Below are 14,677 nucleotides of genomic sequence, written 5' to 3'. Positions count from 1 at the left end.
GAAGAATGACAACAGGTCAGGAACAGATTCTACCTTGGACTTTATTGTTTTTATTAAGTTTCAGTGAGTCATCTGGTCCCCACACACACAAACACACACATACACACACACACACACACAGACTGTCGGAGTGACTCTGATCTGGATCGATGTGGATCTACTCGGCCCCCTGTCCCCCCATCTGCTCGTCTTTGTCCTTCTTCTTGTGACCAGAGACGATATCATCGATGCGCAGCAACAGGATGGCCGTCTGAAAAACACAAAAACGTCAGTATCGATCAGTATCAATCAGTATTGATTAATATTGGGTTTTTGTCCTCACCTCGACAGCGGTCTTGTAGGTCTGAGCTTTAACAGCGAGCGGCTCCCAGATCCCCAGAGACGACATGTCAGACAGAGAACCGGTCTCTCCGTCCACACCCCAACACACACTGCTGTCCTGAGTGTGTTTGGCCTAGAGAGACAAAGAGACAGAGACGGGGAGAGAGAGGATTAAATCCTTCATTACACTGGAAATGTCCAACAAGTTCAAATAAAGTTTTATTTTACTGTGTAAATCCTGCTCTTGTTGAAGGTGGTTGACATTATAAATAAAGTTTTACTGTACCCTCAGTGAGGTGAGCACTCGGATGGTGGAGGCTCCACAGTTCTGGATCAGGGTTCGGGGGATCACTTCCAGAGCCTGAGCCACAGCGCGGTACGGCCACTGCTCGATTCCGGTCAGAGCACGTGAACGCTCCGTCAGACGCTTCGACACCGCCATCTCCACGGCGCCACCACCAGGCAACAGGAAGGGGTCCAGCAGCACATTACGACACACCTGCATGGCGTCCTGCAGGTTCCTCTCCACCTCCTGAGGACCAGAAACAGGGTCAGAGAAGTTTGGGGAGCAGGAGGAAACAGGTTGTTTCCTGTTTCATAAATGATGGTAAGTAAGATGGTGGCTGCTCACGGCAAGGATCTCCTTGCTCGCTCCTCTCAGCAGGATGGTGCAGGCTTTAGGATCTTTACACTCAGTGACGAAGGTGAAATACTCGTCACCGATCTTCTTCACCTCAAACAGCCCCGCCCCCGTACCGACGTCTTCCTCACGCAGCTCGTCGGTCCGACTGACGATTCGAGCCCCACACGCCCTGAGAGAGACAGAGTTCAGTATCTAGACTGGGTCCACAGGACCTGTGGTGGGACTCTGTCTTACTGATCAATGAACCAGCTTCTCTGTCAGCTATTAATGACAAAAGTTCTGCTGTGACATCATATCCTGCTGAGTGCTCATTGGACAGTCAACAGTTGGTTTACCTGGCGATGCGGTTGTTGTCGGTCTTCCTCACACGGCGGATGGCGGTGATGTTGGCCTTCATCAGGTAGTGCTGAGCCAGATCTGGAGACACACAGAACTGGTTGTTGTTGTGTTGATGTTGTGTTGATGTTGTGTTGATGTTGTGCTGATGTTGTGCTGATGTTGTGCTGATGTTGTGTTGGTGGGGGACTGTGGCTCAGGAGGTAGAGCGAGTTGTCCACTAATCAGAAGGTCGGTGGTTTGTTCCCCGGCTCCTCCAGGCTGCGTGTCGAAGTGTCCTGAGCCATGTTGACCCTGATGGATGATCCATCAGTTTATGAGAGTGTGTCTGTGGGTGTGATTTATGAATGTGTGAGTGAATGGGTGAATGTGGCGAGTACTATAAAGCACTTTGAGTACATTTTCAGAAAGACTAGAAAACATTTGTAAGTGCAAGTCCATTTGTAGTTGTGTTGTGGTTGTTGTGTTGTTGTTGTTGCTGTGTTCCATCAGATTGTTTTTTAATCTTTGTTTCTGTTTCATAAAAAGTTGTTTACAATCAATGTAACAAACTACCATCATGCATTGCAGCATGGACAAGGTCAATGACCTGAATACCATAAACCATGTGACTACAGGTGAGTGGACACTGGGCCTGAACCAATCAGGTTCATGTGTCACATCATCATCATCATGTAAATCACTGGTCACTGCTGTGAAACAGTTTAACGCTCAAACAACGGTTGAAGACGACGACATCTGATACAGTGATGAAGATCAATCTGGACTGTCTGAGCTGTTAAACTACAACATGAGGGGTCAGAGGTCAGCTGACCTGAGGTCATGTCTGAATCAGTGAACTATTGATTAGAGACAATAATAATGATCATTAACTTATTAATGTGACTCAAAAATGATGTCAGGTGCCAGATGTGGTCCAGGTGTGCCGTGAGGTACCTGAGATGCCCTTCTCAGTGAAGACCAGGTCTGGTTTGAGACGGATGATATCCTCACAGATCTGCTGGATGTACTCTTCCTCCATCTGCAGGATCCTGGCGAAGTCCTCCTCCTTACTGATCTCTATATCGGTCTGCAGACAGGGGGCAGTGTAGGATAGGTGAGGACAGGTGAGGACAGGTGCAGCACAGTGTCTCAGTGTTAGTGTGGTCCAGTACCTGGCTCTCTCCCTTCTTATACTCCAGAGAGCAGTCCAGCAGGACAATCCGAGGGTCTTTGATCATGCGTCTCATCCTGGGGTGGGTCACGTCCTTGTTGACCATCACTCCTCTCAGGACACATGAGTCCTCGATGATGCCCCCTGGAACCTGGATTAAGGAAGAGGAGCGACACACTGAGCAGGGTCAGGATGGACCTGAGTCATCGGCCCAGATTATGGGAGGTCCTCAGACTCGTACCTTCTCCACCTTGGCGTACTTCTTGATGTCGATCTCTTTGCGTCCATTGTCCTCCAGCTCCACAGTGCGGACGGCATCGAGAGCGATGCTGCAGGCCAGTTCTGACCAGCGGCTCAGGGCTTTGGTGTTGATGGCTGAGTGGACGATCTTCAGCATCATGGAGCGGTCGGCCGTGTCCACTGGCGTGCTGCGTGGGTCAAAGGTCAGTTAGTAATCTGACAAATCAGGGTCTAAATTAGTGTTTGGTGTGAAGATGCCACAGATTGTTTTCTCCTCCAGAAAATAATCAGCTGATCAAACATCAACCGTCAGCTTCGGTTAGTCAAGAGGTCATTAACCAGAGGTGGAGTCTTCACCCTCATCACTGAGCCGCAAATATTTCATCATCATTCAATTTGACCTGAGTCGTCTTCTCTGTTCTGTATTTTAGAGTGAGATATATGTATGGACCATGTGGTCCTGTAAGAAACCACTGCATCATATTCCTACACAAATCCAGGATTCTCTTAGTTCTGGTTCTGGTCAGAGCGTACCTGATCTCCTTCAGAGTGTCCAGCATGTCCTCCAAGGCCTGTCTGTAGGCACTAATGATCACGGTGGGGTGCATCTGCTGCTCCAGAAACTGCTCTGCTACAGACAACATCTCCCCAGCTGAGCAGGGACAGACAGACGGGTACAGACAGGTACAGACAGACGAGTACAGACAGACGGGTACAGAGAAACAGTTAGAGAGAGACAGCCCCATGAATGGTGTATGTGATTTCATCTAAGCAGGACCTTACTCAGGACAGGTTGTGTGTGTGTGTGTACAAAAAGTACCAATAACTGAACCGTTAAAGAACTGGATCCATAAGCAGTATCAGTTTAAGTAGTGGTACCCATTCCCTCCTGGTTCCTGGACCTGACATCAAAACCCAGACCACTGCTCTGAAGGTCCAGTTCTTACCCAGAATGATGACGGACGTCGTCCCATCTCCCACCTCCTCATCCTGGGTACGGCTGATTTCAATCATTGACTTGGCTGCAGGATGCTGGACCTGGATCTGTTACCATGGAAACACACAGTTTGTCATGTAATCCTTGAAACCACAACCAGACAGCACAACTAACCAAGTTCCCCTCACCTCTCTGAGGATGGCGTTTCCATCGTTGGTCATCACGATGCCACCTGTGGGGTCCAGCAACATCTGCGCACGTGCACACACACACAGACACACACACAGTCAATCACTGTGTCCACTGAGAACTCACTGAATCGGTTTGGTTCATGACAAACAGTCACATGACTCATGTCACTGACAGAGTCAGAGGCTGTTGACCTCCGGTGACCAGCCAGAGATGAAACACCTGTCACTTCAGCCTGGATGGAGCTTCACTGAGTAACATCCACAGTGAGGTAATCTATTACCAAATGACCTGAAGCTTCATCACTACAGTATCTTCCTCAGGGAGGATGGTCTACTGTCTGTGATGTGATTGGTCAATGAGGATGTCTCACCTTCATCATGGCCCGTGGGCCGAGGCAGGTCCGGATCACATCTGCGATGGTCTGAAACACAAACAGTCAGGTTATCGACCTGATGGTCAACAGCTCCATTAGAACACTACGCGCGCGCACGCACGCACACACACACACACACGCGCGCACGCACGCACGCACACACACACACACACACACACACACACACACACACACACACACACAATCATCTACTATCACAGGAGTGAACATTTCTGAGTCTCAGTTCTTTCAGGTTTCTCTGATGACGTCACTCTGGCCTTTTACCACCTGGACATCTGAAATGAAGCTGTGTGTGACCTTCATCACCTTCATCACTACTACAACTCAACCTACATGTGATCAGATAGAAAACCTGTCCCAGCTGAAAATGTTTAGACAAGTTTGTGTGTACTTTCTTTTTTATTATCTGACAACCCCTCAGAGTTATCTTGTGACTCTTGTGGGGACCCCAACCCCCAGCTTGAAAACCCTGGTTTACCTTTGCAGCGTTGATGTTCCCAGTCTGGACTTTACGTCCTGACTCTCTCTTCACGTTCTGGTCTGAAGAAGAAAAAAATACAAAGAGACAGGATGTTAATGTCAGTACACAGCACAACGCTTTTATTTTGAAACTCAGACAAACAGACCAGAACATGAGTGATTGACAGATATTGACAGATTATTTATAGATTATTATTTCTGGTGTGAAATCTTCAGATCTGCGGTAGTGGTGATCAACAATAATTAATCCATAAGACAGTGAAGGATGAAGATGTGGACCGTGAATCAGATGAATGACTCTGGTTATTGATCAGAGATGAGCTGCTCTAACTTCCGGTCAGTGAAACTAACAACAGACAAATAAGCAATAAAAATAAAACAGAAAAAAAACTGAACTCGGAGGATTTTAAGTCAAAGTCTTCAGGTCACTACTTTCTGGATGGTTCTGACGGATCCGGATCAGTGAGGGTGTGGCTGCTTCAACAAAACATCCCATCGTTTAGGCTTTAACACCGTTAGGCGACATTAGCAGCTAACACACTGACGGAGCTTTCTACCAAACATCAAGGCTTCATCTTTCCACTGTTAACCCAACAAACACACACGTAAAATGGAGAAACCAGCTAAATGCTCGACGGCTAATTGTCTCTTCATGCTGAGTAATGGGGACACAGTCATTAGCTTAGCTTAGCATGTCGACGTGCTCTGACGATGCGCTTGTTGAGCTAACGATGCTAACAGTTAGCATCGTTAGCTCACCGGAGGAAGCACGTGCAGCCCCGGGCCGCTGTCCCGGTAAACGGCTCATACCGAGGCGGCGACGGCCCGGGCGGCCTCCGTGTCCGGGGAGACGGTTTAAATGTGTGGGGATTCAAGCGTGAGTGTGGTGGAGACACTTACTGAGCACTAAAACCTGCTGGCCGATCATTCTGACTGCGAGAGCCGGACACCAGCCGCCGAGAAGCTTCGAGGAGGTACGGGGAGAGGGCGGGCTCAACGCGCAGGGGCGGCAAAACCAGCGGAGACGAACCAATCAGCTGACAGGATCAATATGACAGAGAGAAGTTTCCACCAATAGAGTCAATGAGCTGAAAGCGTTGAAGCGATTACTAGGAAACAAAGCTCAGCCTTTTATGGTGAAAACCAACCAGACTTCATTTAAAATTTTCACGTTTGTAGGACAATGACAGTGCGAGTTAGAAGGTGGGTTTTTATCATAGTCTTCTAGACTAACAATATTTAAAAATAAACAAATTCATACTGGATGTCTGTAAAATACAACTAAAAATTAATACATCAAAATTCATCATTTTTCAAAAGAAGGTTGGTAGTATATTTTGAACACTATTTCAGATGTTTTATGTTCTTCTCATCTTGGCACCACATTTCTTTTATATGTTACAAGATATTTTTTGTTTTTATGTTTTGGTGACACATAGTTTTAGTAAGTAGTAAGTTAGTAAAGTTTATTTAAATAGCACTTTCACAGAATCACAAAGGGCTTTACATCATAAAAAAGGTACAAAAGTTCAAGATAAAGAAATGGGACAATAAAAAGCAATACAATAAATAAAAAGCAATGAAATAAAATGGGTTTTACACTCTGATGGACATTTAAGTCCTTCATAACAGTTTACTTAAGACAACCATTTATGAGTTGCTACAGGTGAAGCCAGTCCAGGTGAAGTATAAGAATTCACAAAAACTATAAGCATAACTGTGCAAAACCAAATACAGAATATTTACAGTGAATGCTTAGATCCACATTAATGAACAAATACTCATTAGAAGCTTCGGTAGCCCACAGGATATAATAAAGAACAAAAACCAGTGGAAAGACTGAGTTACACAGTTAATAAAAAAACCTGTATTTAAAGAAAATTGGAAATATTTCTTTAATTCATTTATCTGATGACCTGGTTTTTATGATTCTGCCTCTGTCTTCATTATCAGTCTGAGGTGAAATGTTTCCATGTGGTGATGATGAGGTCAAGAGTCTGATTCAGTCAGTTGATCTTTATTAAATGTTCTCAGCTCCTCTTCAGTGTAAACAGTGAATCATGCCTCCTGACAGTCAAAAGGCTCAGAACAGATGTTTGCATCAGTAAACAAAGAAGCTCCGCCCACAGCCCAATAAATAAATAAATAAATAGTCTGTCATTCAAAAACACATAACATAAAATCCACAGATGATGAGATCAACAAATAAGATCCACTGTTTTTGAGCATAAAATTAAAATACATTTTCATAGCTGCTTGGAACCACATGTGACAGGAAAACATGTATTAATTTTATTTTAAAATGAGATTATACATTAAAACTCTTCTTCTGTTTTATTCAACCGTGAATTTAGGAGCCTCAGACTTCCAATAGACGTGTGGCGACAACCTGAGCAACACAAAGTTTTCACATGTTGCTGAATCTGAAAAGTGTCAGCAGGTGATTGATCGAGTCGATCGATGACAAGGGTGTTAATCTGTCTGTGGTTCGTCAGCTGCAGCCACAAGCTTGAGTTTTAGCCAACAGTGAGGTGAAATTCTGTGAATTAACCGAACAGATAACGACTCAAATAACAGACACATCCACCATCACTATCTCACTTACTGAAGATCTTTAGGTTTTGAACAATAAAGCACTTGAAGACGTCACCTTGGAAAAAACGAATTCAGAGATGAATGTGAAGAAGACTCAGTCACTAAGATATCAGTTCATCTTATTTTGATCTAAAGGAGAAGAACTGAGCTCATTTCATTGTGATAAATCCTGGGACTTTAGTGTCAGATCTGTTTTTGTTTTGTACAGTGTTGGACTCACACATCCAGTATCAGTTATGCTCAATCACTTACTTACTATGTTTCCCAGAATGCTTTTCAAGATTCATCAATAACACATGGATGAGCACTGACCCCATGACCCCAGTGATAAATAAACAAAACAAAGAGACAAACAAATAAATAACTTAAAGTGAATCAGCTGACAGTCACATGACAGAACACAGTCTGGTGATGTCATGTGATGGTAATGTCATCATGATGGACAGGTGTTTTGTAGTAACTGGGGTAACTGGTTAAACCAGCAGCTGTCTTTTCATCACTTCCTGTCTCTGGTTCAGGTCCAGATTCAGGTCCTGGACCGTCAACAGGATCAGGACTCCTGTCTCATCCTCCCCCTATATGTTCATCGTCATGGACACCAGCTGGTTGTGTCCCTGCAGTCAGACCTGATTTGTGGATGATGGATGTCAGAGTTCGTCCTTCGACCCACTGAAGACCAGACTGTGACTCGCCTTGCGCTTCAGGAACTTCAGGAAGTCTTTGAGCTCTCGACCCCCCTGATAACAGAGAGGAGACGTCAGCTGATCAGCCCCTCGCCCCACATAAGGCAGAACACTGTTTCTGATACTTAGTTGTGTTACCTCGTATCGAATGGGCTCGTCCTTTTTACCCACTGGAGCAAAGTAAATGGTGGGAAACCTGAAGACAGAGTCCGAGGGAAGTAAACAAACCAGATCTGATGGTTCACGAGTCCTGGTTTAAAGGTGCTGTATGTATTTTTTTACTTTTGCTACATAGCCAACGTTAGCATTAACAGCTGTTGGTTTAGCCATTTCAGCATCACACGTCATTCCTTTACTCACCAACAGCTGTCTGCTGAGGTGGAAACAAACATCAATGTTAACTCTTGTTCTGCTTCTATTTATAACACTTCTTTTCTTTGCTTGCTAAAGAGCTAGCTCTCTGATACTGAGTCACTGGAGCTGAAGAAGTGGCTGCTCCACATGTTATAACCTCTTGTATTGTAAACACAATGATGGTTGAAGCTCACTCTGCTCACCCTTGAACATCGTAGCCCAGCGGGATGTCATTATCAACGGCGTTCATCTTGGCGATGACAATGTCTGAATTAGAAAACAGCTGAGAGGCAGAGAGGGAGTTTCAAAATCTACACCAGAACCAAACTAAAACCAGGACTAGAGGAGTTCACCAAGTACAACACAAAAACAGAATCACCTTACAAACTAAAACACATTACCTGCATTACTATGCCTGATGTTAGCATGAGTTAGCCTGATGTTAACTTGATGTTAGCATGCTTCTAGCCTGATGTTAGCATGGTGTTAGCATGAGTTAGCCTGATGTTAGCCTGGTGTTAACTTGATTTTCGCTTGATTCTAGCCTGATGTTAGCATGGTGCACGAACACAGCGATCAGCTCCTCCTCTCTCTGTGTCCAAAAGACAAAAATAAAACTTCACTGAAGGGAAACAACAGGGCTGGTATGTAATGTGTTCTTACAGCCATGTTCACTAACTGATGATGATGATGATGATGATGATGTATGTACCGTGTCAGCCAGCTCTCTGTAGACCGACTCCAGTTTCTTGCAGTGTGGACAGGATGGAGAGTAAAACTGAATCAGAACGTCTTTATCTGGATCATTGACAATGTCATCGAAGGTCTCAGCAACAACCAGCTGCAGTACAGAACCACAGAGGCCATAGGTCACAGACAAAAGGGTCAGAGGTCACAGAGAGGGTCAGGATTAAGGCAGAATAGACATAAAACCAGAAACAGTTTCTCGATCTCGTCTCACCTTGACAGCGCCGGAGTTTCTCTCAGGTACAGGTTCAGACTTGACGTAGCGTTTGAGTCGACTGGAGAAGTAATCGTCCAAAAACCTCTCCAAAGACTGACCGTCCTTCCTGAAACACACAACACCTTCAGTAACCTGGACACAGGTGTCACCACTGTGACCTTCATTTTGCACAATGTACATATTCATATTATATATATTTATATTTTATATAATGTCCTTCACATCTTTATTGTAAATATTTTATTTGAATTTTATTATGAAATTCTTTTATTTATATTGAAGTTACACTGATCTGCAGTACCTGCTTCTTCTCTCCTTACATTTGTGTTACTGTTTTGCACCAAACATCAAAACAAATTCCTCTAACGTGAAAATCTACTTGGCAATAAAACTGATTCTGATTCTGATTCTGACCTGATTGGGTCAACATGTATGAGGTCACACAGGTGAACAGAGAGACACAGACATGTTTTAAATACTTGTTCAGACACATTAACTAAAACTTTAGCCCAGTTACGTACGTGAACTCCTCCCTCATCGTGTACTTGTGGCCCAGTTTGGTCCGGATCGTGACGAATGGCAGCTCTCCTCCGTCTGACGTACCCAAACCAAAGTCTTCCTCCAGCTCAGACAGGAAGTCCTTCTTATTAGCTACTGAGAACGTCAAGCCCCGCCCAGTGTATTTTGCCGCCACCTTCATCACCCTGGGAATAAGACAAAGGGGGAGGGGCTTAAACAGACCTGTCCTCAGGTCACAGAGAGGTTGTATGTGTCTATTACCTGTACGTGTCTGTATGTATCACCTGTATGTCATTATTACCTGTATTATTATTTACCTGTATGGGTGTGTTACCTGTTCCTCCAGTAGTTGGACCCTCTGCTGTTGTGATGGTAGTCAAGGTCGTAGTACGCCGTCAGCAGGTCACGAACTCTCAGACGGTCCCTATTCTCAGGTGTCATGTGAGGACACAGGCCGTAACTACAGACAGGTAGACAGGTTAACAGAAAGGTAGATACAGGTAATCAGACAGAGTGAGGTCTGTCAGATGCTGCTGTACTAAGGTGAATGGGGAAACTCACATGTGGTCTCTGATGAAGCGTCTCAATGATCCGATGGTCAGGTAGTCTCTGAAGACCACCACACTGTCCTCGAACTTATTGGTCAGTCTGGGAGGTCTGAACAACAACACACTCCTACAGGACAGGTAAGAGATGACGTAAGGAACACAATGTAACTATTCCTGGAGCTTTCAGCCGTATCCCATGGCCTTCTGATCTAACCTGTCATGTGACATAGGTATGGAAACCTGATTCAAGAACAGGGCCTGTTAAGAAATTAACCAAAGTCACCTGGACAAGCTCCACCTGCTGAAGAAGGGAAGTTCATGGGATACGGCTGAAAGTCTGTGTGGACTGAAGTGACCATCAGAAGGCAACAAACTCACTCAGAGTGAACTCCGTGCCCCTCCCCCAGCTTCAGGTCAGTGGTGTGAGCGAATCTGAACTGTTCTCTGAGCAGACCTGCAGCTTTCAGGAACTCTGACAGACGAGAGCTGTCTGCACCTGAGAACACACCTGACACACAGGAACACAGGTTGGCCCGCATCACATTACACAATTCATGTAAAGTCGTGAAGTAAACGAACATGAAGTCATGTAACATCACAGCGTCGTACCTACGATACTGGCATCATAGTTGTTGATGAAGGTCTGGAGGTCTTCCTCAGTCCTCAGGTGAACTGAGTCTGGACCGGTTTGCTTCTTCATGTAGTGATAGATCCCGTCTGAACACACACACTTACACACTGTCAAAATCTGTGTGTGTTTTCATTTTATTTGTGTGCGTGTTCTTATGTTTTTTTTACCTGCAGTTCGGGGTCCGTCATAGGGGGCGGAGTCTCTTCCATTCCTGAAAATCTTAAGAGTGGGATAACCAGAGACCCCAAAACGACCACAGGTCTCTGAGTGAGCGGTACAGTCCACCTGAAACAGGTGAGACAGACAGGTGAGACAGACAGGTGAGAAAGGGGAGACAGACAGGTGAGACAGACAGGTGAGAAGAGACATGTGCTCTCTGAAGTATTATTATTGTTCGTAACAATGATAATAATGATGGAGATAATGATAATGAACTTGTTACCTTTGCTAACTGGACGGTTCCCTTCAGTCTAGTCGCTGCTTTCTCAAACTCTGGAGCCAATTTCTTACAGTGACCACACCTGAGAGGAAGAGGAGGAGATGAAGGAAATGAGGGAAAAGGAAAAGGAGGGAAGGAAGTTGATGAAGAAGTGTAGGGGGAAAGAAGGGAAAGGAGGGGAGATAAAGAATTGAAATAAGAGAGGGGAGAAGGGAAGAACAAGGAGGCATAGAGGGTAGAAGAGGGAATGGAGAGGAAATGGAGGAGGGAAGGAAGCATGGAAGGAGATAAGGAAACGAATGAGGAAAGAGGGAATCCGAGAGGGAAGGGTTGAAAGATGCAAATAAAGTGATAATGATAGGAATTAGAGGTAAATGGATGGAAGGAGAAGAGGGGAGGTCAGAGGGATGAAATAGGATGATGGAGGGATGAAGGAGGATGATGAAGGAGGTTGGTGGAGGGATGAAGGAGGTTGATGGAGGGATGAAGGATGTTGATGAAGGAGGTTGATGAAAGGATGAAGGAGGTTGATGGAGGGATGAAGGAGGTTGATGAAAGGATGAAGGAGGTTGATGGAGAGATGAAGGAGGTGATGGAGGGATGAAGGATGATGATGAAGGGATGAAGGAGGTTGATGGAGGGGTGAAGGATGTTGATGGAGGTTGATGAAAGGATGAAGAAGGTTGATGGAGGGATGAAGGAGGATGATGGAGGGATGAAGGAGGATGAAGGGATGAAGGAGGTTGATGGAGGGGTGAAGGATGTTGATGAAGGAGGATGATGAAGGGATGAAGGAGGTTGATGGAGGGATGAAGGAGGTTGATGAAAGGATGAAGGATGATGATGAAGGGATGAAGGAGGTTGATGAAAGGATGAAGGAGGTTGATGGAGAGATGAAGGAGGTGATGGAGGGATGAAGGATGATGATGAAGGGATGAAGGAGGTTGATGGAGGGGTGAAGGATGTTGATGGAGGTTGATGAAAGGATGAAGAAGGTTGATGGAGGGATGAAGGAGGATGATGGAGGGATGAAGGAGGATGATGAAGGGATGAAGGAGGTTGATGAAAGGATGAAGGAGGTTGATGGAGAGATGAAGGAGGTGATGGAGGGATGAAGGATGATGATGAAGGGATGAAGGAGGTTGATGGAGGGATGAAGGAGGTTGATGGAGGTTGATGAAAGGATGAAGAAGGTTGATGGAGGGATGAAGGAGGATGATGAAGGGATGAAGGAGGATGATGGAGGGATGAAGGAGGTGATGGAGGGATGAAGGATGATGATGAAGGGATGAAGGAGGTTGATGGAGGGATGAAGGAGGTTGATGGAGGGTGATGAAAGGATGAAGAAGGTTGATGGAGGGATGAAGGAGGATGATGGAGGGATGAAGGAGGATGATGAAGGGATGAAGGAGGATGATGGAGGGATGAAGGAGGTTGATGAAAGGATGAAGGAGGTTGATGGAGAGATGAAGGAGGTGATGGAGGGATGAAGGATGATGATGAAGGGATGAAGGAGGTTGATGGAGGGGTGAAGGATGTTGATGGAGGTTGATGAAAGGATGAAGAAGGTTGATGGAGGGATGAAGGAGGATGATGGAGGGATGAAGGAGGATGAAGGGATGAAGGAGGTTGATGGAGGGGTGAAGGATGTTGATGAAGGAGGATGATGAAGGGATGAAGGAGGTTGATGGAGGGATGAAGGAGGTTGATGAAAGGATGAAGGATGATGATGAAGGGATGAAGGAGGTTGATGAAAGGATGAAGGAGGTTGATGGAGAGATGAAGGAGGTGATGGAGGGATGAAGGATGATGATGAAGGGATGAAGGAGGTTGATGGAGGGATGAAGGAGGATGATGGAGGGATGAAGGAGGATGATGAAGGGATGAAGGAGGATGATGGAGGGATGAAGGAGGTGATGGAGGGATGAAGGATGATGATGAAGGGATGAAGGAGGTTGATGGAGGGATGAAGGAGGTTGATGGAGGGTGATGAAAGGATGAAGAAGGTTGATGGAGGGATGAAGGAGGATGATGGAGGGATGAAGGAGGATGATGAAGGGATGAAGGAGGATGATGGAGGGATGAAGGAGGTTGATGAAAGGATGAAGGAGGTTGATGGAGAGATGATGGAGGTGATGGAGGGATGAAGGATGATGATGAAGGGATGAAGGAGGTTGATGGAGGGGTGAAGGATGTTGATGGAGGTTGATGAAAGGATGAAGAAGGTTGATGGAGGGATGAAGGAGGATGATGGAGGGATGAAGGAGGATGAAGGGATGAAGGAGGTTGATGGAGGGGTGAAGGATGTTGATGAAGGAGGATGATGAAGGGATGAAGGAGGTTGATGGAGGGATGAAGGAGGTTGATGAAAGGATGAAGGATGATGATGAAGGGATGAAGGAGGTTGATGAAAGGATGAAGGAGGTTGATGGAGAGATGAAGGAGGTGATGGAGGGATGAAGGATGATGATGAAGGGATGAAGGAGGTTGATGGAGGGATGAAGGAGGATGATGGAGGGATGAAGGAGGATGATGAAGGGATGAAGGAGGATGATGGAGGGATGAAGGAGGAGAGGTGAACACAGCCGTTTATCAGTCCGCCATTATTTACGTCACAACAGAAACGCAGTGAAGCCTGTTTTCCGAGCTAACGATGCTAAGCTAACGCCGTTACCATGGAGCGTAGAACTTCACCAGCATGGTCTCGTGATCGGCTGCCAGGTAGTCGAAGTCCGCGTGCCCGAGCTCGAGCACGTCTCTGCGCGAGGACAGCGCGGCGGGAAAAAAGGAGATCAGCGCCAACGTGACGGCGGGAAGAACAGCGACCGCCATGAAGGAGAGAAAAGAGAAATGATTTCAGGCGGAAAAATAAAGAAAATATGACGGAGACGGTGACAGTTACAGACCAAGAAGACCGTTAAGGTACAACAAAGGACTTGCGTTTCCGGTCAGGACTTTCAAAGTAAAATCCTTCTTCGTAACAGACGTTGAGCAGGCCTCTTTGTAAGTCTAAGAATGAAACAGTTACACCTCTTTAAAGACAAACCCGCGCACTTCGTAACACGTAGATCTTCTTCACATACTTGAAGCACCAAATTACCTTATTCTAGTCCACAAGAGATACTTAGTGCTTTTATTCTGAAGGCCAGATCATTGTATATCCGGCATTAACCTGTCTAACTCAAGCTTTCTTGACCGATCTCTGCTCTCGCTGTCACCTGTCAGAGAGAAGGCGGGGCCTACAGAGA

At 45.7% G+C, this 14,677-nt stretch overlaps 2 protein-coding genes across 2 annotated transcripts; both read right to left on the bottom strand.

Moving 5' to 3' along the window:
* Positions 1-23: 23 nt before the first annotated feature.
* cct3 (chaperonin containing TCP1, subunit 3 (gamma)) lies at positions 24-5,740 on the bottom strand. Its single transcript, XM_071499470.1, has 14 exons — positions 5,597-5,740; positions 4,695-4,756; positions 4,193-4,243; positions 3,819-3,881; positions 3,641-3,737; positions 3,228-3,345; positions 2,695-2,881; positions 2,455-2,604; positions 2,237-2,369; positions 1,300-1,381; positions 953-1,133; positions 608-853; positions 323-454; positions 24-250 (listed from the first exon to the last, which is right to left on the bottom strand). The coding sequence occupies exons 1-14, from the start codon at positions 5,622-5,624 to the stop codon at positions 158-160; spliced, it is 1,623 nt and encodes a 540-aa protein (XP_071355571.1). The 5' UTR covers positions 5,625-5,740; the 3' UTR covers positions 24-157.
* Positions 5,741-6,697: 957 nt separating this feature from the next.
* pdia8 (protein disulfide isomerase family A, member 8) lies at positions 6,698-14,412 on the bottom strand. Its single transcript, XM_071499471.1, has 13 exons — positions 14,104-14,412; positions 11,433-11,511; positions 11,158-11,275; positions 10,969-11,076; positions 10,738-10,867; positions 10,373-10,486; positions 10,146-10,271; positions 9,814-9,996; positions 9,290-9,398; positions 9,041-9,169; positions 8,532-8,611; positions 8,113-8,170; positions 6,698-8,028 (listed from the first exon to the last, which is right to left on the bottom strand). Exons 1-13 carry the CDS (start codon positions 14,259-14,261, stop codon positions 7,939-7,941), a joined length of 1,482 nt encoding a protein of 493 aa, XP_071355572.1. The 5' UTR covers positions 14,262-14,412; the 3' UTR covers positions 6,698-7,938.
* Between the last annotated feature and the right edge of the window lie 265 nt (positions 14,413-14,677).

Source organism: Trachinotus anak, unplaced genomic scaffold, assembly GCF_046630095.1.
Source record: "Trachinotus anak isolate AG129_WGS33_773 ecotype Australia unplaced genomic scaffold, CSIRO_AGI_Tana_v1 ptg000016l, whole genome shotgun sequence".
Lineage (NCBI taxonomy): Eukaryota > Metazoa > Chordata > Actinopteri > Carangiformes > Carangidae > Trachinotus > Trachinotus anak.
This window is presented reverse-complemented; position numbering and strand designations above follow the sequence as displayed.

Excerpts from the sequence above, each read along its gene's own strand:
- cct3 (XM_071499470.1), bottom strand. The coding sequence starts at position 5,624 with ATGATCGGCCAGCAGGTTTTAGTGCTCA. Across the intron at positions 4,244-4,694 it reads GGAACATCAACGCTGCAAAG|ACCATCGCAGATGTGATCCG; the intron begins GTAAACCAGGGT and ends TTTGTGTTTCAG. Across the intron at positions 251-322 it reads CCTACAAGACCGCTGTCGAG|ACGGCCATCCTGTTGCTGCG; the intron begins GTGAGGACAAAA and ends TGTGTTTTTCAG.
- pdia8 (XM_071499471.1), bottom strand. The coding sequence starts at position 14,261 with ATGGCGGTCGCTGTTCTTCCCGCCGTCACGTTGGCGCTGATCTCCTTT. Across the intron at positions 11,512-14,103 it reads GTGAAGTTCTACGCTCCATG|GTGTGGTCACTGTAAGAAAT; the intron begins GTAACGGCGTTA and ends TCTTCCTCTCAG. Across the intron at positions 8,029-8,112 it reads ACGAGCCCATTCGATACGAG|GGGGGTCGAGAGCTCAAAGA; the intron begins GTAACACAACTA and ends CTCTGTTATCAG.